Source organism: Oncorhynchus clarkii, chromosome 6 (genome assembly GCF_045791955.1).
Source record: "Oncorhynchus clarkii lewisi isolate Uvic-CL-2024 chromosome 6, UVic_Ocla_1.0, whole genome shotgun sequence".
NCBI lineage: Eukaryota > Metazoa > Chordata > Actinopteri > Salmoniformes > Salmonidae > Oncorhynchus > Oncorhynchus clarkii.
Genome location: NC_092152.1, coordinates 56,263,714 through 56,286,574, shown reverse-complemented (window position 1 = coordinate 56,286,574; position 22,861 = coordinate 56,263,714). Strand labels below are relative to the sequence as shown.

General features: G+C 41.7%; 3 protein-coding genes across 8 annotated transcripts in view; 2 read left to right on the top strand and 1 right to left on the bottom strand.

The window, feature by feature from the left end:
- Positions 1 to 105: 105 nt before the first annotated feature.
- On the top strand, positions 106 to 3,011 carry LOC139411323 (harbinger transposase derived 1). Its single transcript, XM_071157551.1, has 3 exons — positions 106 to 177; positions 475 to 1,161; positions 1,289 to 3,011. The coding sequence occupies exons 2-3, from the start codon at positions 492 to 494 to the stop codon at positions 1,663 to 1,665; spliced, it is 1,047 nt and encodes a 348-aa protein (XP_071013652.1). The 5' UTR covers positions 106 to 177; positions 475 to 491; the 3' UTR covers positions 1,666 to 3,011.
- LOC139411324 (ras-related and estrogen-regulated growth inhibitor) lies at positions 2,974 to 7,674 on the top strand. Its single transcript, XM_071157552.1, has 7 exons — positions 2,974 to 3,412; positions 3,816 to 3,937; positions 4,240 to 4,296; positions 4,394 to 4,467; positions 5,132 to 5,279; positions 5,867 to 5,960; positions 6,233 to 7,674. Exons 2-7 carry the CDS (start codon positions 3,859 to 3,861, stop codon positions 6,420 to 6,422), a joined length of 642 nt encoding a protein of 213 aa, XP_071013653.1. The 5' UTR covers positions 2,974 to 3,412; positions 3,816 to 3,858; the 3' UTR covers positions 6,423 to 7,674.
- A 1,852-nt stretch (positions 7,675 to 9,526) lies between these two features.
- The window catches only part of LOC139411322 (PHD finger protein 21A-like), a 40,798-nt gene continuing 27,463 nt past the window's right edge, over positions 9,527 to 22,861 (bottom strand). For 2 of the 6 annotated variants that reach the window (XM_071157546.1, XM_071157545.1), the window contains exons 6-18: positions 19,225 to 19,398; positions 18,819 to 19,073; positions 18,371 to 18,454; positions 17,389 to 17,715; positions 16,714 to 16,836; positions 16,533 to 16,584; positions 16,295 to 16,374; positions 15,966 to 16,026; positions 14,552 to 14,718; positions 13,844 to 13,999; positions 11,952 to 12,027; positions 11,740 to 11,843; positions 9,527 to 11,620 (exon numbers count right to left, since the gene is read on the bottom strand). In XM_071157546.1, coding sequence (XP_071013647.1) covers positions 11,222 to 11,620; positions 11,740 to 11,843; positions 11,952 to 12,027; positions 13,844 to 13,999; positions 14,552 to 14,718; positions 15,966 to 16,026; positions 16,295 to 16,374; positions 16,533 to 16,584; positions 16,714 to 16,836; positions 17,389 to 17,715; positions 18,371 to 18,454; positions 18,819 to 19,073; positions 19,225 to 19,398 — 2,058 coding nt within the window. In that variant the 3' untranslated portion in view covers positions 9,527 to 11,221. The remainder of the gene's footprint in view (positions 11,621 to 11,739; positions 11,844 to 11,951; positions 12,028 to 13,843; positions 14,000 to 14,551; positions 14,719 to 15,965; positions 16,027 to 16,294; positions 16,375 to 16,532; positions 16,585 to 16,713; positions 16,837 to 17,388; positions 17,716 to 18,370; positions 18,455 to 18,818; positions 19,074 to 19,224; positions 19,399 to 22,861) is intronic. The other 4 variants (XM_071157548.1, XM_071157549.1, XM_071157547.1 and 1 more) reach the window with 3 other exon arrangements.

The window sequence follows — 22,861 nt, the reverse complement described above, 5'->3', positions numbered from 1 at the left end:
ATTATCAATAAAAACATATTACACGTTGTTTTGGAAACAATAATTCCGTTCATTTGTTTTTTGTTTATTTTAAAATAAAATCGAAACTGCGTCTCACATATTTTTGCTAGTTATCAGAAAAGTGATATGCGCAATGTACTTTACGCAGACGAGTCACAACAACAACAGCAAACTCCGGTAGGATTCAAATTAGACGTGTTTTTACAAATGCATGATATTTATAGTTCGCATTCTTCTAAGTTTGCACCATCTCGGGTTCACTGTTCCCAAAGAAATGTCTGATAAGGAAATTGCTAGGCTAGCTGGTTAGCTAGCTAGTAACGTTTGTATAGAAAACCAATCATTTTTATATATAGTAATGTTAGAGAAGCATATCATACCAGAACATAACATTGAAAGAAATAGACCATGCTGAAAACACCAGGCTCTATTTTGATGCATTCAACAATGCCTTTCTCTTTTTGCCCCCTACAGAATATACATAAGTAGAAATGGCTATACAAATAGCCATCCTGGATTGTGACCTGCTGCTCCATGGTCGTGGACATAAAACTCTCGACAGGTTTGATATAGAGACCGTTTCAGACGAGTTCCTATTAACAACATTTGGATTCCCTCGACATTTCATCTACTACCTGGTGGAGCTACTGCGTGACACATTATCACGACGTACGCAACGGTCTCGAGCAATAAGCCCAGAAGTTCAGATTCTTGCTGCTTTAGGATTCTATACCTCAGGATTCTTCCAGACGAGGATGGGAGATGCCATTGGCATTAGCCAGGCTTCCATGAGTCGCTGTGTGACAAATGTAACCAAGGCACTGGTTGAGAAAGCTCCAGAGTGCATAGTATTCATGAGAGACGAAGCTACAAAACAGCAGTCCAAAGAGGAGTTTTTCAGGGTAGCGGGAATACCAAACGTCATGGGTGTTGTAGACTGTACCCATATAGCCATTAAGGCACCAAATGCAGAGGATTCTTCATATGTCAATAAGAAAGGCTTCCATTCAATTAACTGCCAACTTGTGTGTGATGCCAGGGGACTTTTGCTCAGTGCAGAGACTAACTGGCCTGGCAGCTTACAGGATAATTTCATATTAAAGCAGTCTTCAGTGTACAAGGAATTGGAAGAACAGGAAAATCATGAAGGCTGGTTTTTAGGTAATATAGCTCATAATCCTCCATTTAAACTTTTATTGTTGAAAATACAATTTATAAAAACAAATTGTTTTGCTCTTCAAGCCTCCCTCTTTCATAATGTCTAACCTAGCCAAGTCTTGTCTTCTAGGAGACTGCTGCTATCCTTTAAAGAAATGGCTGATGACACCTGTCCAGTACCCAGAAACTTCAGCAGACTTTCGATACAACTTGGCTCACACTGCCACTCATGAGATTGTGGACCGCACGTTCAGGGCCATTCAAACCCGTTTCCGTTGCCTGGATGGGTCCAAAGGCTACCTTCAGTACTTACCTGAGAAGTGCTCTCACATCATTCTGGCCTGCTGTGTCTTGCACAACGTGTCATTGCAATCAGGCTTGGATGCCTGGACATTTGAGAGGACTGATATGCCAGACCAGTCGGAGGAGGGCAGTTGTAAGCCAGAGGCTGTGGACTCAGAGGCAGTCCGAATCCGTCAGGAGCTCATTCTTAGTCACTTCAGCTAGGTCTGCATGCTCAGAATCAACGTGGAAAACACTGTATGGTTCACAGAGACACTGCCTGCAATAGAGAAGTGGTTGACACCAGATTCTGTATAATCAGAATAATATAGGTTGTAGGAGGTCTATATGTACAGTGCCTTCAGAAAGTATTCATACAACTTGACTTATTCCACATTTTGTTGGGTTAAATTGATATTTTTTTCTCACCCATCTACACACAATACCCCATAATGACAAAGTGAAAACATGTTTTTAGAAATGTTTGTGAATTTATCTAAAATTAAATTTGTATCCCAAAAAACTCCTTAGTCCTTTCCGAAGACAAGCATGCCCATAACATGATGCAGCCACCACCGTGCCTGAAAATATGGTGGTACTCAGTGATGTGTTGTGTTGGTTTTCCCCCAACATAATGCTTTGTCTTCAGGACATAGTTTAATTCTTTGACACATAGTTTGTAGTTTTACGTTAGTGTATTATTGCAAACAGGATGCATGTTTTTGGAATATTTGTATTCTGTACAGGCTTCCTTCTTTTCACTCTGTCATTTATCTTAGTATTGTGGAGTAACTACAATGTGTTTGATCCATCCTCAGTTTTCTCCAATCACAGCCATTAAACTCTGTAACTGTTTTAAAGTCACCATTGGCCTCATGGTGAAATCCCTGAGCGGTTTTCTTCCTCTCCGGCAACTGAGTTAGGAAGGACGCCTCTATTTTTGTAGTGACTGGGTGTATTGATACACCATCCAAAGTGTAATTAAAAACTTCACCATGCTCAAACATCTACCAACAGGTGCCCTTCTTTGCGAGGCATTGGAAAACCTCCTTGGTCTTTGTGGTTGAATCTCTGTTTGAAATGAACTGCTCAACTGAGGGACCTTACATATAATTGTATTTGTGGGGTAAAGAGATTAAGTAGTCATTCAACAGTCATGTTAACCACTATTATTGCACACAGAGTGAATCCAGCAACTTATTATGTGGCTTGTTAAGCAAATGTTTACTCTTGAACTTATTTAGGCTTGCCATAACAAACGGGTTGAACACTTATTAACTCAAGACATTTCAGCTTTTAATTTTTAATGAATTTGTAATAAATTTTAAAAACATCATTCCACTTTGACATTATGGGGTATTGTGTGTAGGCCAGTGACACAAAATCTCGATTTAATCCATTTGAAATTCAAGCAGTAACACAGCAAAATGTGGAAAAAATCAAGGGGTGTGAATACGTTCTGAAGGCACTATGTATTTGCAGACACGTGAATTGTCTGCAAGAGTGCACGGTGTGGTGTGGTGTGCAAGATTTATATGCTCCAATAAATACATGTGTACATGCCTGTTTAATTTCTTTTACTCTTTATAACCAACATTTTCTTCAAATCTGATCAGAGATACGCATAACTATGCGCAACTATGTAAAAAACGAAACAGTTTAATGTTAATTCCAAAAACGGTTTGATAGGAAGTTCATTAGCCATTTCAAAGGTTTGTTTGAGTTAAGTGTAAAGACCAAGATGTCTTCATCGAACAGCATGCTTGGCCACCAACGGCAATAAATCAAATACATTTAATGAGTCTTGGAAGGGGGCACGCCTTAAAAAAGAAGAAGAAATGGTTTCATTTTGAAAAGGGAAGCTAAAGGCTGGACTGAACAGTGAGCTGAAAACCTGAGCAAGTGATGGAGAACAAACATATTTTTTTCTCCCAACATCTTATTGAATAATTGGAGAACCAGACATAGCGAAGTGAGTGAGTAAGGATATACAATATTTCATATAGTCGTAAAATGACGTCCAGTGTTTGTTGCACGGTTTAAAAAATGTAACAATATGCATGAACAAACGTAGTAGGAGTTCTCAGAACTGAATCCTGTTTTTGAACTACTTGTTGTAGGCTAAAGAAAACAGGTTTAAACTAATTTAGACGAGCTGTGATTATTTGTAATAAGTTCATAGATGTTTTGGTATTTATAAAGAACGAATCAACATAACTCATTGGTTGAAATTGTCGATGGGGCATGCAATTGATTTGTATTGTTGTAACGATGTAGCCAGCCACACAATTGTTACTTTTTCGCAAGCACCAACATGATGACCACACAATTTGAAATAGGCTCGCCGGAGAGCAATAACTTGTTGTATGTTTTAGATATTGATACAATGCAGCCTATTATTAATACACCATCCAAGCCATGACCGATTCTGGACCGTCAAGAAAAATGTCACGCGCAAAGTTGGTGATACTTGGACGAGACAACTGTGGAAAGACAGGTATTGAAACGAATGTTTAAGTTGGAGACTGATGGCTTAAATTTAGTGTGTTATTGTATGGCACATCCAGGGCTGACTTTAAAAAAAAACTCTAAATGTGAGACATATCTGCAATACAAAAATGAATGTAAAATAATAATACTCTAAATTGTTGATACTATGTTAATTTAGTATGATGTTTACTATGCTATTTACTAATATTTACTATCAGTAGCCTAGGCTTAGCTAACGTGGGGAGGTACATGCAAGGGGAAATATTTAAAATACCTGAGTGCTCATGGTCTGCTTTGTTTAAACTGCAGCCCTGTGTGTTAGATTCATCACCAAGCGGTTCATAGGAGAATATGACCATAAAAAGGGTAAAGACATACTGCATCTAATTTTACTGTCCCGTATGTAAGTTGCCACTTGACTATATTAGGCTGACAGCATTCTGTCTGTGGTGTTCTCATACAGAAGTAACTTACAGGTGTCGGAAAACTGTCGACAAGGAGACCATCGATTTGGAGATATTGGACACAGCCAACAAGGTACTATCCAAAGACTGAGGTCATCATGCCCTCTGCTTTCATTTAACCTCAGAATTCAGTCTATATTGTACTGCTTTGGGGATTTGTTTCTCTTTGCCCTTGTGTCAGACCTCTATAAACCCAAAGAGGAAGATGACTCTCAGGCTCAGACAACAACCAGGCCCCCATACCATTCCTTTCAAGTCTGTTTTCTTGAATCATGGTGCCTTAAAGTGTCTTGGACATAATATCAACAATGTTGACGTTGATCAAATATAATGGTACTGAGGACAAGAAACATCTGATGCGACAATGAAAATAACACACAAGGCCATTTGAGGGGATTAAATATCCCATCTACTGTCAGTAGTTTTGAATAAAGATTAAACAGAAGAGTAAACAGACATCTCATCTCTTAGCAAGGTCAAGGACATGGTATGTGTACATCCTGCAAAAAAAAATGTTCCCGGTGCTTGATTTAAACAAACAATTGTAGAGAACAAAACAAACTGGCATATGCTCCCAAAAGTGCTATGTCCCTGCTAGAGTCTAAATGTTGCCATGAACAGACCACTTTTGAGAGCATGAAACCCGTGTGTAGATGTATTTAGTTCTTCATTAAATGAAAACTCAACCTTTGTGGTCCCACCCATATCTCTTGCTATCTCTCTCTCTCTCTCTGCAGGAGTGTGTGGGTTCTGCAGCACCTTCTCTGGAGAGTTCCATTAAATGGGGCGATGGTTTCCTTATTATGTATTCCATCACAGACCGGAGCAGTTTTGAGTCTGTCTCACACTTAAAGAGGCTTATTGATCATGTCAAGCAGACCCTAGGTGAGACAGCAATTATGACCAGTGGAAACACCAGGAAAGGGCAATCAAATAGAGTCTGGGGTGGGCATCTCATTATTGTAGAGGTTACATCTTCTAAGAGGCTAGGGCAGGCTAGGGCAGCCTAGAACCCGTCCCACCCATGATTTTTACGGAACCTACTTTACATAGGCTAGTCCAGCTATCCTTTCATTGAAGGGTATTCTGCTTTTGTATGTTTGTCAAATGTATCATAATGATTCCATTAAATCACTCGTGACCAGGGGAACTGGTTTTATCAAGGCTGTGTTAAGCGGAGTTTGACTGCTTACTGCTTTTGCTGTGACAAGCGACTTAATCCACTGTTACACACCAGTACAGTGAATCCACGAGGCAAGGTTTATAAAACAGTAGGTCTGCTTATTGTAACTGCAAACGTTATGTGGTGGTTGTCTTTTCTCAATTGTCACTTTTACGACGGTGCATCGCCTCAAATTCCTTACAAGATATACAATCTTAAACAAGATCATCTCTGTCTGTTTTGTGTATTATGTGTGAGTTTTGTATGCCTTTAATAGGTTTCTAAACTCTGTTTTATGCTCTTTCATCAGGCATACCTACTGTAATAGTTGCGAATAAATGTGACATGGAGAATGGAAGGGTGGTGCGGACAGAAGAAGGAAAGGCCCTTGCCAGTGATCTGAGGTGACGTTCCATTTGGTTATATTCTAAATCATCTTGGAACCCTGAATCATACTACATTCTGAAGATGCGTGAAGTAAGATGTAGTAAAAGTTTTTGCCAACACAAGTTAATTAAAATATTATCAGCCAGTGGTGGATGATCCATGCTGGAAAACCATTTATTTGTCCCTCAACCATATCCATACATTAAATTGACCAGTTGCCAATGTCCAATTGTTGTCCGTGGGTGATGAGGAATGGAGAACTTATCTTTAGCCTCTTGCGTATGTTCAGGTGCAGCTTCTTTGAGTTGTCTGTGGCGGAGTGTTCTGTGGCTGTGGAGTTAGCGGTTGAGAAGTTGGTACGAGAGGTGCGCCTGGAGTACCATCGCCACCTACTGGCCATGGACAAACGCTCACGCATGCTCCAGATGAGGCACGCACTGAGCCGCAAGCTTACCCGCAGCAAGACCATGCAGTGGTGACCAAGGCAGTTCAGTCTGGCCCCCTGAGCACAGGCCTGAAGATCTACTTAGCCAACGCTGTTATCTTCATCTGCGTTATGCTTTAAGTTGACAGCGAGAGGTCAGTGGCTAGTTTCCTTATAAAAAAAGCACACAGATGTTGGAGAAGAACACAATGGACAGCATTACACAGAAATTAGATATATATATACACATTGTGTGTCTATGGCTACATATTTGGGTTAATGCACAATTGCATAAGGTTTCACACAGCTTTGATATGACACTTGAAAACATCAATGGGAGTTTGAAAGAAAGCAGCTGAACATGGATTGGAAGTTGCACTTTGACCAGGAGGTATTATCTCTTACTACCACCTGTTTGACATTGAATTATGGGTAACTCCATTATTACAAAAACATTAGACATCCTTGAGTGTAAACTAAAATGTTATTTTGTTAGACATTTTGGTGTCTATAGTGTTCATAAGGAGAACTGTCACACACTAAATCTTGATGGCTGTTTATAAAATCAGGATATATTTTTTCAGAGAGAAGAGAAGTCCCAATTACAACTTTGTAATTTTATTTAAAAATGGTCAAATAAATAAATACAAATTGATCGAATGCTCCAAAAATCTTGACTTACTCTGACACTGCAATGGAATTTGCCAAACACTGCATACAAATAGCTACATAAAATAACTAAAGTACAGGAAAGAGATAAAGGAAATCAGTGGATCACAGGCAACAAAAAGGATTGGTAACAAAACCGTAGTCAAAAATAAAGAAATACTTCTTTAAAAAAACTGTGAAAAAATACAACTGACAAATATTACAAGAGAGTATGCAGTTTGTGTAATAAACCATTTACACTATATTCTCACATATTAGTGCCTTTGACTTGCTTGATTTGCTACAATGCATCTTAACAAAGAGGAAGAATACTTTACGTTGAGAAAAAGCCTTCTAAATTAATCAAATGATATGAGTGCATGAAGTTAGAGGTGAGACAGTGGTTACAAGGAAGGGGAGTCTCCATATTGATGGCAATGAAATGCAACTAGAATACTTGAAGGCCACCGATGTGACATGATATAGCATGAGAACAACTGTTTTCAGAACTAATCAAGATATGCAGTGAATCCAAAGTAATACACTGGTATGGATGAAGAATCTACTCAATATTGTTTTCCTAATTGGTTGCTCTCGTTTGTGAATATTATTTAGCTGGTGTACATCATAAATGGGAAATAAAAAAGGCTTTAAAATCATTCTTTGGATATCAATGTTGTTTCCATTTTTTTTTTTTTTTTTTACCACAACATGACATTTACTTTCTTTCACAGCACAAAGCACTACACAATATTTGAGTTGGCCATACCACATCCTCCCCGATTTTCCTTCCTAAGTCAGAAAATAAAAACAATTACGCCCATAATATTCAGCACTTTGCCTTCAAAGTTATGATCCAATAAAAGTCACTAATTGATAGGAATATTTCATTTCCTACACGAGTAATTGGGGTACGTATACAGTACATGAAACATTTAATTGTACAGCTGTAGTTTTCAATAGGCTGCTGTAACACTTTACATTAAGGTACCCTATACCCTCCATCACTGATCTATAAAGTGTTACTTATTAGTTATCATGGGTTATGAACTCAAATCTGTAAACTACTAAATAACAGTCTATAAACTACTTATACATATTTTATGAAAGGCACCTTAAAGTAAAGTGTTACCACGGTTGGAAAGGGCGAAATCCAGTTCTAAATATATGAAAAGTAAGAATGGTTTTTATAAGTATAATCATGTCCATACAATCTATTTGCATATGTAGGCATAGATTTGTTGAGGTTTTGACAGCTGTAGTTTTGATGTTGGGCTCGCCATGCTGAGCACAGAGAGGGGAGTGTATTTGCTGAGATCCTTATTGTTTATATTGCGTTATTGAGGCCCTGAGAGCCACGTGGTCTAAGCTTCTGCACCAAAGTACACCAAAAAGGATTATAAAGAAACGATGAAGAATCCAATTTAAATGATTTAACAATATTCAGGAAAAATTCAAAAGCTTGGAAATCAGGCCCTAATTACACACATTCATGGTGTGTGTCATCATTGCTGTCACTTTTATCATTTGCATCTTGCCCTGTGAAGATGGCAAATGTCCAGCCAGGAGAGAGCTAAAGGATGTAACACTGTTGAGTGTTCAACCAAAGGTGCATTATAATATTTGCTAATTGCTTGTATTTGAGGGACTTGGTAGAGGGAAAACTCAAATAGTAGTTCAAATCACAAATCCTTATTTTTCATACACTGGCAAGTCAAGTCAAAACTAAATCAGAACCCTCTTACATGATGACTAAGAGCAACTGACCCCTTGTGAAAACAATAGATTCCAATTTGAACCTATCTTTTCAGTTTGGTGCAAAGAGAAGTAGATTTCCTGAAGTGGTTCATCACAAATAGACAATATTTCCATAATTCAGAGACACTCAAACAAGACCAACAATACACCGAACACATTTTCTTCACAAGGAGAAAGAATTTCTTAAGGCAATTGCTATAAGATGACAAGTACTGTAGGCCAAAAGGAAGAGTGGCCTCAACACAAGACATTGGACTGGGCCATCACTTATTCTTTAACTAACGCTTTCCTTTTGATCTGGCTATAGATTCAAACCGCTTCGCATCTTCTCTTGTGCTTTCCAGTTAATTGCATTATTATGCAGATTTCTTTATTATTTTGAAACCATTTTTTTTCAAACTTAACCCGTCTAAAACATGGTTGGTCATTTCATGTCAAGAGAAAATATAAAAGCCTTCAAACTCTCTAGAAAAAGGCACCCCAGGGGAACCCATACCGTATGGTGTAGTACAGCAAGTAGGCTGTGATGAAGGGATATGTTTACTGGCAACCTATTCCTCCATTTCCATTTAATGTCCCTACTTTCTCAAGTGTTTCAAAACGAATATATCGACATTTCATTGCAACTCTAAGGACTTAAACATGTAAAATGGCAGATTATAAACAAAAGCTACACGTACTGTACAAAAGTGTCACATGAAAAGTGACTTGTCAGTGTTGTGGTGTAAAATATAAATAATGAAAATGTTCATATTTACTTTAGACGTGTTTATGGCAGGATGAGGGTATGTGGTTCGGTTCCAGTTTCTTTTGCCAAAAATTTTGTGCTTTTCCTACAAGGTTCCTGACAGTTTTTCCAAACAACATTCGGAACAATGTCATGGCCACACTCTCTTTTGTATGCATGGAACGGCCATGCAAAATGTGTGCCTATGTATGGGGACTCCTAATTGAAACCTTAAAAAACATTATGTAAGAAAATAGGACTGTTTCCCTGCTGTATTTGGATACAATAGCATTTGGCAGTTATGAATTCAGCATATTGAATGGTAATTCAATTGCAAGGAACATCAGAAAAGAAAGAAAGCTATTTACATAGTATTTTCCAGTTCTAATATATTTGATATGAAACCAAGGTAATGCGAAACAGAAAAGCACTTTTGAAGAAGCATATCTCCATGTTTGAAAACTAGGAAGACCTGAATATAAACAGATTCCCCCAGAATAAATTGTTAGTTTCCTTCAGCAACAGATCCCAGGGGCATAACAAACGGACACAAAAAAAAAACCTCTCAGACAATATCTGAACTGATAGTTGCTAAATCCCAATGCATGCCTAGAGCTGCATTCACATGGCCTCTATCATTCAAATGGAATATTGATGCAGCCGCTTTCGTGCTATGTCTCTGAATGTATCACTCAACAAATTGGTCAATCATATTCTCAACAAGCAAAAAGGAATGCTAGGTTCAGCAACAATGGACAATGCAACACAAGTCATGATAAAATGACCTTGAAAAGAAAAACACCTCCAATGTCAATGAAGCATGCAATGAGTCCATGTGATGCAGCCGAAGACCACAGATCTTCATTAAGCCGAATGCTGGGCTCCTCCCACTGTAGCCGGTCTGCCTGGCTGTCTGTCGGGCAGCACTGAGGTGACAGTGGATGCAACTTGAACGCGAGGCTAACCCTATGCTGATCCATCATCTGTCCTGTGATGTTACTTTAAGCTGTATTGTCAGAGTTTTCGGTGGTTGTAATGGGGGCAGGTGGGATAGATGGATGGAGGTGAGCTGGAGCTCCTGTAAGACAAAAAGTGTGATTTGGGACCAATCATATCCCTCAGGCAATACTTTGTAGTGATTTTCAAAACTGTTGACAAATACTGCAGCAAACAAAAACCTAAGTCCCCTGGTAGTTTTTCAAATTCCAAATGGTTGTTATGGTGTTTTGGTTGATCCAATTGTTTCTGGTGTGGTGTAGGTGGTGGATCTTCAGGCGAGCGGGCAGGTCTTGTCTTTGGACTTCTCGGATCCATCTCCCCTGAAGCTGCAGACTAAGACACCCTAAGAAACCATCCCCACAAAGAGACGCCATGGCGACTATTGGAGGCACACATTGGTGTGATGTTTATTACTATTAACAATATCCTTATTATTAGTAAGAGCGTCAATATCATCAGACTTGAATAATAATCTGTGACCTCGATTGGCATACCACTGGTACCATAAGTCACCCTCCTTCGTCCCTTTCCATTTCTCGTTCCGATACTCATAACATATGTCCTCACAGACAATCCGATAATACACAACTGCAATAACAACGACCAAAAAATATATATGTCGGTGTGTGTTAATCGATTGGCAACTTCATGAGGTGCTTTATCTTTTTCTTTCCCTCTCTTTGGGGGTTCCTGTTCCTGTCCCTGGACTTGGTGTGTGGGTGTTATTTGGCCCCCTCTGCTACATCCACAAGGGCCGGTGCTATAGTCTGGGGAGGCTCTAAGGTTTTGCCAAGGCTGCTGCTGTTGAGGTTGTCCATCTCTTTAACGTCCTCTTTCTTCCCTTCCTCCTCGGTTGCCCCGTCTGTGTTGTTGTTCAGGTCGTCGCCGCTATTGTCAGTCATGTTCTTGTGATCCTCAGGACTTGTGTCGCCCGTGTGGTCAGCACTGGCACCGTCTGTTCCTCCATTTGTCATGCTGGTCTGGACCGCTGGCGGCGAGACCTCGGGGGATGGGCAGAAGTTGATGCCCTGAATGAGACGCACCAGGCCTTTGACCTTCTCCAGGGAGTTGTGCATGTCCCTCTGACGGGCCAGGATAGTGTTCTTGTTCTCCATGCATTTCTTTAGAGGGAAATAGGGACAGACTCATTAGTAATTAACCATCTAGTTCATGTACTGTTTCTGAGATGACTTCACACGCCTTCAGGGTTAGCCTCAGTGGCATGCAGTGTGATGCTTACTGTTATGGATTGGCTCAGCTGTTTGACCCTTTGTTCTAGTTGTTCTCTGTCCTGCTTCAGTTCCAAGCTCCACTTCACCAGTTTCTGCTTCTCCTCCTCTTTAGCTGTCAGCCAGAAGACAGAGAAACCATTACAGTCAACACTAAGTGTTCATTATATTAACACAAATTCATTTGAGGTAGCTTTTTTTGAAGTTCGAGCTCCTTCTGTACCTGCTTTATATGCAATGTAGGAATGAACGATAGCGAGGGTTCCAGGCCATGGGATTGCCTCATCTTTCATCAGAATCTAAAGAAGAAAAAGGACAACATTTGAATCCATGTCAATAGGCTTAGTTCTTCTGCTTCTTTTTTATAATGTTGTAATAGCCATTCAACCATAAATTGTGTTTCAGTGGTTTTTGGTGGAGACAGGTGAGTGGAGATATACAGTATTATTCAAATACTGGGCTATATAATGTATGCTCCCCCCAAAAATTGGGAAATTATATTCGTCTATAAGAATAAAATTGCTCAGAGAAAGAGATTTTGTTTAACAAAAAAGGTGCCGGTCAAAATTATCGACACTCCTAAAAATTCTTAGAAATAAAGTAGTCAAAGGTTTAGTATTTGGTCCCATATTACTATTACATGTGATTCTATAAACTTGTTGGATGCATTTGCAGTTCGTTTTGGTTGTTTCAGATTATTTTGTGTCCAATAGAAATGAATAGTAAATAATGTAGTGTAATTTTGGAGTCACTTTTATTGTAAATAAGAATATAATGTTTCTAAACATTCATGTACATTCACGTGGAAGCTACCATGATTGCGGATAATCCTGAATGAAATCGGCAATAATGATGAGTGAGAAAGTTACAGAGGGTCAAAGGTTATACACCCAACACATGCTAACGTCCCCTGTTATTGGTAATGGTGAGAGCATGTCTTTCGGGGTATGATCTCTGACCCTCTGTAACTTCATCACACCTCATTATTCACAGTAGCATCCACATGAATGTAAAAGTGTTTAGATTGTTATTTGCAATTAAAGTGACTCCAAAATGACACAATACATTCAATTACCATTCATTTGTATTTGGCACAAAATCATCTGAAACACAACCAAATGAACTGCAAACGCATCCAACAAGTTTGTAGTCACAAGCTTGATGTAGTCATTGCGTCCTATGAATATGGGACCAAGTAATAACCTTTTGACCACTTTAATTCCACGAGTATTTATTGGTGTCAATAATTTTGACGACAACCTTTTTTGAAAAAAAAACAAAAAACAAAAACATTACTTGTTGAACAAAATCATTCTCTAAACAATTGTGTTAGTATAAAAGAATATACTTTCCATTTTTCTTTCGCATATAATATAGCTCAGTATTTGAATTATTTATTTTATAGTCGTCATTGCTCATCTTTGTCAAGGGTGTCAACAATTGTGGACCGCACTGTATATACTTTAGTTGAAGTTGCCTGATATCTTCACCAACTTTCAGATGTGTATACAATCATGGCTCTGAACGCTGTTGTCAGGGATTTTAGGACAGAGAGACAAGGCCATGAATCAAATGATTATTGGTTACTGTAGGTTATCATACTGTATGTTATGGAAACATTGCACCGAGGGATATCAACATAACACGTCCTCCCTTTCAACCAAGCTACCAAAAGCCCAGGGACACATAGGGCCCCTGTGGAGCACTTCCGCATCGCAATAATCTTTCAGAGACCAGACGGACAAGAAAAAACAAGATGACAGTGCAAGAAGCATTTTGTACAAATAATGAAGTGAAATGCATGGTCGCTTTCTCATGCCCGTTCAAAACATTTGTTGGGAGAACTCACAAAGCTAGGAACAGTCTTATTGCTCAGACGCCCTACAATAAGACACGCTCTTGAGATTCCTGAGAGGACTAGGACACGGTGGCACGAGTGGTTCATACTGAGGTTTCACCTTCTAATATCGCACTCTTACAAACTGGCTTGGATAAACAGGGGTGGCTGTGGCTCAGCTGGAGCTTATATTAGCTGCATTTAGTTTACAACTGGCCTGGGAACTGCTGGGGGAGCTTCTAAGAGGCTGAGACTGCAGGGACAGATGCTGCTGTTACCTGGTCGTGACATTTGGGGCAGATCCACATGCCCCTGGGAATGGTTTTCAAAGGTGGAGTGAGGCAGTCCAGATGGTAAACACGTGCACATGTGTCACACATGAGCAATTGACCACTGCGCCTGCACACAGTGCAGAAGTCCTCATGGATGTCTCCCTGTCAGGAAGAATTGCATCAATCAGTATTGTGGCCACTACGCCCAACCGATCATAACTGGATATGTGGGACTAGAGGAGAGGGGAGTCGAACTTCACTGAATGACATCTGTCCAATCTGACTGTGCTTTCAAACTGTCCACATTGTAATTGTGTTTGTGGGCACTGGGGGTTGTTCACACTCCCCAGTTTTCACTGGATGACCGCGAGTAATGTTGCTGGTCAAGATACCCTACCAAACCCCAAACACCACTGTCAACAACACTGATGTGTGATGCGTTGATCCAAACATCCTCAGCCAAAGGAGGGAGGGACTTTTCACTTTGTAAGCTTATGGACAACAGGACACACATAGATTGTCACACATGAATGAATGATGGATGTAATGGCATGTAGGGTGTAAAAGTGAATGGTTGTGGAAGGTTTCATGTTGTAAGGAGGGGTGGTCTGTCCTGAAACCATAGGGCCTCAGGGAGATACCACTGAGGGGTGATTTGGGGGGAAGCTTCCTCTAGTCCTGGTAGGTGCAGTGGGCTCTTCATCAGCTACTTACATCCCCGGAGTTGGGGCTAGGCAGAGGGAGGGTGTGGGGGTGGACGGGGAAGTGAGAGCCCCCCCTCTCTGGCCGGTGGTGGGCCGGGGAGGCGGAATGACTGCTGGTGGGGGATGTTGGGGTGTGAAGACCCAGCTCAGGAACACTGCTGTATTTGGGTGGGCGACCTGGGTGAGATGAGACACGACAAAACAAAACAAAAACAAAAGAAAGGAAAATGGGAGAACAAAATAAAAAAAACATTCTCATGACATACCTGTGACAAGGGGTCCTCATTGGCTAGCGCATAAGGAAGAGGAAGAGGAGGAGCACAGACAGAAGCGTTAGTACACAGCGAGAGGGAACAGCATGAAGTCGGGTCAAGAGGAAGGGTGAGCTGGGCAAAGCTGACACTTAATTAGACAGTAGTTTGGAGAACAAAGAAGCTGACAGTTAATTAGACAGTAATTCCGAGAACAAAGCAGGTCAAAGCAAGATATAAGCCACATCGTATCGACCCGCAGAGCAGAACTTTGTTGAAACAAATGTCAAATCTAATTATGTCAGCTATTATCAACACTATTTCAATGTACTATTTGAAACAATAGGTCAAATACAGCTACATTCAACATTGTCAGTCAGAACGTGGGAAGCAAATGCTTGGTTCATATGAGGATCAATTCTCCTACATGTTCTACTCACAAAACCGCAGTGAACCACTCAACCTGTCACAAAACAGGCCTCTTAAGTCTGTTACAAACAAATTAGCAGTGAGACCTGACTTGGCATGCCATACTAGCCTGAAATCCAGAACCTGTTTTTGTTAACATTCCACTCCATATACTCCGTGTCATGCTAAACATGACAAGGAGCGGCAAGGACTGGAATGATAACTGAAACAGACTGGTACCCAGGCTAATGCCATACCCATAGCATTCAGACTGAGACGTGGCTCAAATCCGCATGGGGGTTTTGCTTGGTGGAGTCCTGGGGTGAGCACATACAGTATAGGCAGAGCAGAGCTGTGAGGTCATCCTCAACAATACATTCAGAGCAGGGTGGGTTGGGAAGACATCTTACTGAGAGGGCAAAGAGAGCTGGTTAAGTAGCATGAATTACTGACAGGGCAAAAAAAGCACAGAGTCAAGTGGCATTAAAGCAGGAAATGCAAGCCAAAGAAAGAGCCAGCTACATTGCATTAGCATGACAGCGCCACCAAAATAGCTACCACAGTAAGTCTGTGATGGGACAGTATCACAGTACAACAAAATGCTGTAAACTAGTCTCCGCAGTTATGGGATATGACAGCATAGCCTTCCTCCTGGTATTTGGGAGGTCCAATTGACATGGTGTTAACAAGGTTACAAGGTGGGACACTCCACACAACCCTGAGTAGCTAGGTGTTTCCATAACCTGACAAGAGATTCATACTGACCTCTCTTCCGGGTGCCTTGGTGTAGAGGAGTGTTCAGGTATGTGACGCCGTTCTTCTTACGCTGTGAATATAGGTTGTGTTTACTACTTGGGTAGGGTTCTCTCACAGCAGAGCTAGAACGGGTACAGTATGGAGTCGGTTCCATTTCAATTCCAGTCAATTCAGAAAGTAAACCAAATTCCAATTCCAAATTTTCCCCATGGAAGAGAATTTGAATCGGAATATCAATGTACTTCCTGTATTGACTGGAATTTAAATGGAATTGAGCCCAACCCTGACGGTATCATCGTAAAGCCATAATAATAAGCTTAGTGGTCTATATACTGTACCTCCGGCTCAAACACTGCTCCACTGTATACCGGGTTTGCTGTCGTTCTCCGCTTGCGCTCCTGCCTCCGACTCTGGATCTCTGCACAGGTATAGAATAGACCAGGTCTGTATAACACCATAGACATATCTAATGTTACATTGTGCTCTTGCAAGTTCAGACATTATTGTAAAAAAAAACGTATACAGAACAGGGCGGGGGTGCTATGAAAAAACAAAGCTCCATTTGGGTCTTCCAACCTTCCAGATGGTCATATGTCACAAGTCCCAAGGACACCATGAAGGCTAGTTTCTGTGGGAGAGAACAAGAAATCAAATGTTCATTCAAACGTGCCAGAAAACAAGATTGGCCCACAAAAGCTGACCATATACTTTTCATTTTCTTGTTTTCATTGCATCTGTGTATAGAGTTTAGGCCCACCTGGGGGTTGTCCTCTCTTTTGTTCCTCAGCAGGGGTGGAGGGGTGCCTCTAGTGGCGTGTGAGGGGGAGGAGGGCGCACTGGCCGATGTCTTCGGCTCGGTAACACCCCGAGCTTTAACAGTCTGGAGGACGGAAGTGACAGAGTTAGCCGCACACTTCAAGAGTCACAGTCCCTCCACGGTGAGTGCTACGTCCCTTCATGAGAGACCTCTAGCTCTCAATGAGAAAAACACAAATTTTAAAACACACAGCAAACCAGGACAGAGGGATGTGATAACCTGAGCTTAAGGAGGTGGAGGACTCTCCATTCATGAACGTTATTGAGAGGTTATTGGGACGTCTTCCAATATTTCACTGTATCTAAGTATTCACTCTCTGGAAGAGAGTTGTGGCAGCCGCTCAAGTACCTATCCATGCACATCAACAAAGCAGGGTGCCTATGCAGACCAAATTGAGTTAAGTAAGAAGCCTGTGATGAACACAAAATAGCCAGGCTAACAGCTGCCTGCTTCTTGGTTAAACAGCAATGAAAATGGTAATCATACTACCGAAGGCCCTACTCAAAATATTACCTGGAAGCTAATAAGATTTCATTTGATTAGATCCTTTGAGATGAATGCAATTAAGACAAATCAAGTTCGCCCGCACCCTCTTTGTTCCCCCCCTGCTCTCACCTTGGTGTCAGGGCTGAGGCTTCTGATCTGAAGGGTCTGATGTGTTGCCAGGGGGGTGATGGCCGTAATGGTGGCTGGCGAGGTGATGACGATGCCAGTCAGCTGGGCAGAGGGCAGGGTCTTGGTAATGCTGGCGCAGGGCTGGCCGTTTACAATGCGTACCTGGTGGATGGGCCCGGTGGTGGAGGCCAGTGAGGTGGAGGTCAGCTTGGTGGTCAACATGACAGGCCGCTGGAGAAGCTGAGGGGCAGCCAGCATGGGAGGAGGGGGCGCAGGGGCGATGGGCACCGTGGGAGTGGGTGTAGGTGTGGCTGGGTTTGGTCGGACCTGGCCCACAACATAGACAGGAGGATAGTGAGTATACAGTATTGTAAGGGCCAATGCCTTTTAAACAGCAAGAAAAAGTGCATATCAATTACACAGCTTTGTCATTAACCCTCTGTGATCAACACACAAAGCAGCAACAACAGAGGGCATGCCACATTCACAACAAAGGTTAGCAGGAGGTGGGCTGGCCCTGGGCAGGTAGATTGAAGGAACAGCCAAAGCACGTGGTAAGGAACAACACTGCTGACATAGATAGTGAAGCCAGGTAGTTAGCAAGGGGTTACGAAAATGCCACTGAAACAGGTCTTGGGCCAAGCCTCCGGTCCTGAACAAAAAGCATATGAATGCAGGAACACACATCAAAAAAGGACACGTGACAAACACAACACATTTAAAAGAACTTGCTCCAACAGTCCCCTCCAGTAGAATCCCTATTCAGACCTCTGAATAGAAAACCATTGTAGCCTGGTAGGCTACGCAATCAAACTGCCTCAAATTGAGTGCCTTTGATGTTACATGATGTCAGATGATACCTAATGAATTGCAAGCTTAGAAGCGGGTCATTCTAAGACTGATATCCAGTCTAAACGCCCCCTGTTAGTGTTACTGGAGAGAGGCTGCGGGGTGAGGGGAGGGGAGATCCATGTGGACGAACCTGCGGTACAAAGGTAGGTCGAGGCATCAGTCTAGGTGGAGGGATAAACTGAGGAACTTTGATAGGCTGGGCGGTGGCCTGCACCTGTGACGAAACCATCCGTTTACACACGTTAGAGAATGTGAAAACGCAGAGCGGTGCAGTCTCCACGAGATAGACCATGAGAGCACACTCATAAATATACAATTCACACAGCAAAGAGAAATAGGTTCTTTGTGAAATCTGCATTTACAGACACCCCTGCAACGACACAGAAAAGGGTGACACATTATCCTTATGTAAAGAAGACAGCAACCCCATCTGTGCCCTGTGATTTAAAATGTTTGTTTACAAATCAGACATATACTATTAACACAATCAGGACTTCAGGGACAGTTCAGTGTAAATTCATTTTATGTGCAGACAATGAAGCTGAGTGAGTGACATGTGGGACATACAGTATACTTACAACAACAGTGTTCTTGGAGACTATCCGAACTGGCTCCATTCCCTGATTGGTCAACTTGCTGGATGTCTGAATGTTGATAGGAGAACTCAGTGAGTCAGGGTGACCTATGCTGGCCTTGGGCGTGTTGCTGATGGCTGTGACCTTGGCGACAGAGGGTCGCGGCGTCACGGCAGAAGCAGGCATGGTAGCGGTGGCAGCTTTCAGTACCAGAGGTAGAGTCTTAGTGGCGATGACCGGGGTGATCGTCATCGTGTTCTGTCCAGGAGAGAAGCTAAGTTGAATATGGCGCTACCCTTCAACAACACATACAAACAGATTACTATTACAGCTGTGTGTGTGTGTGTGTGTGTGTGTGTGTGTGTGTGTGTGTGTGTGTGTGTGTGTGTGTGTGTGTGTGAGCAAGTACCTGTGGCGTGCTCAGTTTGTCAGGCGAGGGCAGGGAGGGTGGGGTGTGGAGGTTAGGCAGGGCAGAGGCCTTCCCATCAGGCTGCACTGGGTGCTGGGGCTGCTGATGGGCCTGGACCTCCGGATGATCCTGTTTAACCAGCAGCTCTTTCCTCAGCTGCTCCACCACCTTCTTCTGCAAGACAGAGGAGACAGACAGATTTAAGTCAACAGAAGGAATTCAGAGTTTTCATATGGATTGTGCTGTGCTAGAGAGGTACATACATAATGATGACTCGAACAAAAAACTGTCCAGTGCCAGAATATCAAAAGCACGAAACAAAGGAAAAAGAGACAAGCAACTGTCCTTGACAAATTATATTCTTTACCTCATACAAACCCAATTCCCTCTGTTGCCGACTCAGTCATTTTCGTTTTTTTATTTGTTTATCTTCATAGGCAATAAAGGCACTGTTTGCTTAAACGTAACAGAAATACTTTCTGCTTAAGGCAGAGGGAGGTGGTGAGGTAAATGGGAACCGAAAGAGTGAGAAGAGAGAGGAACAGCATCTGCCTCAGGTTAAATTTACACCGAAAATAGATCAGATGACAAAAAAAAATGGCCACATCGCGCACTGAACTAAGGCAATGATGGAATCCAAACTGTGTACATTATCCAGTTGATTGTTGAACAAAAAAAACTATGTTCCATGTATCCACATTTTTATTTTGACTAGAGACCTTATTAAAATGACATGAGGATTTGTTTCACACGCATGTAGTCCTAAATCCTGTTAGATATAAATGCAAGAGTAGCCCTCACTGGGGAATACCAGGAAGTGCCCTGGATACTTCTAGCTATCCCTTTGCTATTGCAAAAAAAAGGCACAGATTTAGTATTATATGTTTATATAGTAACCACAACCAACTACCACAGCTAAACATGACCAGAAAGTCAATGAAGATGAACAATCATTTAAGCCTCCTGCAGAACCAGTGCTGAAATTCAGCTTGGGAATTTGTTCCAATAAAATACAGCCTGAAACTGTTATACTCACACTGTGACAAAGACACACAAGGCTCACCCCCCCACATGCTTCCAGTTTGACAGCAAGCAAAGTGGCAGGTGTCCCAGATTCCCCCTGGCTACTGCACATAGGACACCTACCCCAGTCATGAGCAGCCTGCTTCTAGGCAAATCATCTGTTCCATCCCCCAACAACAGGTTTATACTGGTTCTGACACAGCAAGTCACAAACATTCTCAATTATCTGCAACCTTACCCACACAGTGAGCATCAATCATTTTCTGGTAGGCTCATAGAATGCTTTACGGTTTCTAATTATTTATTGCTTTCCTTTATGCCCAGAGAGCTAATTGCAGAACCGTGCACACACACACACACTCAATCCCTCAGATTAGCACACGTGCATAAACACACATTCACAAACAGTTTCCAGTTGCCAATTGGCCTGGCTTCAGACTAGTTTGCATTGACTCTGGCACTGCCGCGGCCTCTCGCGGGCCTAGCCAGGAGATAGGAGAGGACACGCATGATGACGGCAGCACAATGAGACGCAGTTCATTCTCCCCTCACATTCACTCCATTGACGTATGCAGCGAAAGCGCTCCCCCCCCTCTCTGCTGCCTGCGTCTGATAAGACGGGACAGAGTCTGACCGGTCGAGTTCACCTCTGTCCATTCTCTCACACTCACTGCGGTGAAAAGTGAGCCAATGTCCTCTCGGGAAAGCCATGGGCAGGCTGAGCCAAACTTCTTGGAGGGTGCTGCATCTGAGCAAAGGGTAACCGACCGTCTATGTGAATTCTGTCAGAGCAAGCGAAAACACCCAACTGTGGCTCCGCGAGGAAAATATAACCGCTAACGAATAAATATAAATCCCAATCATGTACATTATTTCTTACCTTTTATCTGACTTCGTACAGTATTGACCGTGCTCTTTAAAAAAAATATATATATATTACTGGCATTGACAATTGTTATATTAATACAGCACTGTTGAGGAAAGAGCTTGCAAGTAAGCATTTCACTGTAATACCATTTCAACTTAATTTCATCCCCCATAGGAAAACAACCTTTATGTTTCTTTCTATTCATTGAAATCCAATCTTTTTGTTGTTGTCGATCAAACCAAGCAGTAGTACAATATGGAACAGCCTATTTGGAAATAGATCTGACGCGCACCCACAAACGCTCTCTGAGGCCACATGGGAACTGCAAACGCCCTCAATTAAAAACCAAACACAGGCGTGTCTGAGCAAAAAGGCCAACCTGTGCACGTGAAATACACAGCTCCGGGGAAGAGCAATAAGCATGAGGTTTTTTAGACGTGCTGTGGTGAATGACCGCTGTGTTTGTGTGTTTAGTTTAACAAGCGTGGATGTATCCGTACTAGCCGGTGACTTTCCCCTTCCTTCCATCCATCTACCCTCGGATCTATAATCCCACCACTGCACACCTCTAATTGAATCTTTCGTTGGGTTTGAGGTGAGGGTCCTGTCAGCTCTCCCATTCCCTTATCTCCTCTGCATCAGGCCTATTTAACTGTTTGCTACAGGCACTGCAGCTTTCCACCCCCATAATGAATCAAAATATAGAGAAATATGTATGAAGGACTAATAAGTACTGTTGTCACAATACCAGAATTCTGACTTCAATACCGATACCAGGTTTAGTACTGCTGACAGTTGTGGCTGCTTTGCGTGATGTATTGTTGTCTCTACCTTCTTGCTGTTGTCTGTGCCCAACAATGTTTGTGCCATGTTGTGCTGCTACCATGTTGTGCTGCAGCCATGTTGTGTTGCTACCATGTTGTTGTCATGTTGTGTTGCTAGCGTGCTGTGTTGTCATGTGTTGCTGCGTTGTTGCCTTAGGCTGAGGTATCTCTCTTGTCGTGTTGTGTGATTTGTCCTATATTTTTAATCCCAGCCCCAGTCCCTGCTGGAGGCCGTTTGCCTTTTGGTAGGCATATTAGCCAGTCAAAGAATGGCACTTGAACCATACATAAACTCAGCTACTGCTCTGTTTAATTGTTGGGCATTTTTGTTTAAAATTTTGTATTTTATTTGAACCTTTATTTAATTAGGCAAGTCAGTTAAGAACAGATTCTTTTTTTACAATGACCGGCCTAGGAACAATGGGTTGTTCAGGGGCAAAACAACATATTTTTACCTTGTCAGCTCGGGGATTTGATCTAGCAACCTTGCGGTTACTGGCCCACCACTCTAACCACTAGGCTACCTGCCACATCTTTTGAGTTCAATATCATTACATTTACAAAATACAAATTCTGAGACAACCATGTGTGCATTAATGAATCAATTATACAGTCAATTTGACCTTTTTTTACCAGTCCAAATACAGAATGGCAATAATTTATTTAAATGGTAAATTTCTATTGATAAACTGGGTAAATCAAATGTAGCTTAGGCATATCCACAATACAGGTGAACGCATATTCAATAGGAGTTTGTGCATGCATTGAGTTATTGAGCTTGTTTTGACTGATTTCATGGTGCTACAGATGACAAATAAAAAATTGGTTTCTCTTCCATTTAAGATAATAGCAGTCAGTTAATATGACCTTTATGAATTACGAAGCCTTTATGTGCTTTATTACATCAATTCTTCAAAATTCA

Excerpts from the sequence above, each read along its gene's own strand:
- LOC139411323 (XM_071157551.1), top strand. The coding sequence starts at position 492 with ATGGCTATACAAATAGCCATCCTGGATTGTGACCTGCTGCTCCATGGT. Across the intron at positions 1,162-1,288 it reads TCATGAAGGCTGGTTTTTAG|GAGACTGCTGCTATCCTTTA; the intron begins GTAATATAGCTC and ends CTTGTCTTCTAG.
- LOC139411324 (XM_071157552.1), top strand. The coding sequence starts at position 3,859 with ATGACCGATTCTGGACCGTCAAGAAAAATGTCACGCGCAAAGTTGGTG. Across the intron at positions 3,938-4,239 it reads AGACAACTGTGGAAAGACAG|CCCTGTGTGTTAGATTCATC; the intron begins GTATTGAAACGA and ends TTTAAACTGCAG. Across the intron at positions 4,468-5,131 it reads TATTGGACACAGCCAACAAG|GAGTGTGTGGGTTCTGCAGC; the intron begins GTACTATCCAAA and ends CTCTCTCTGCAG.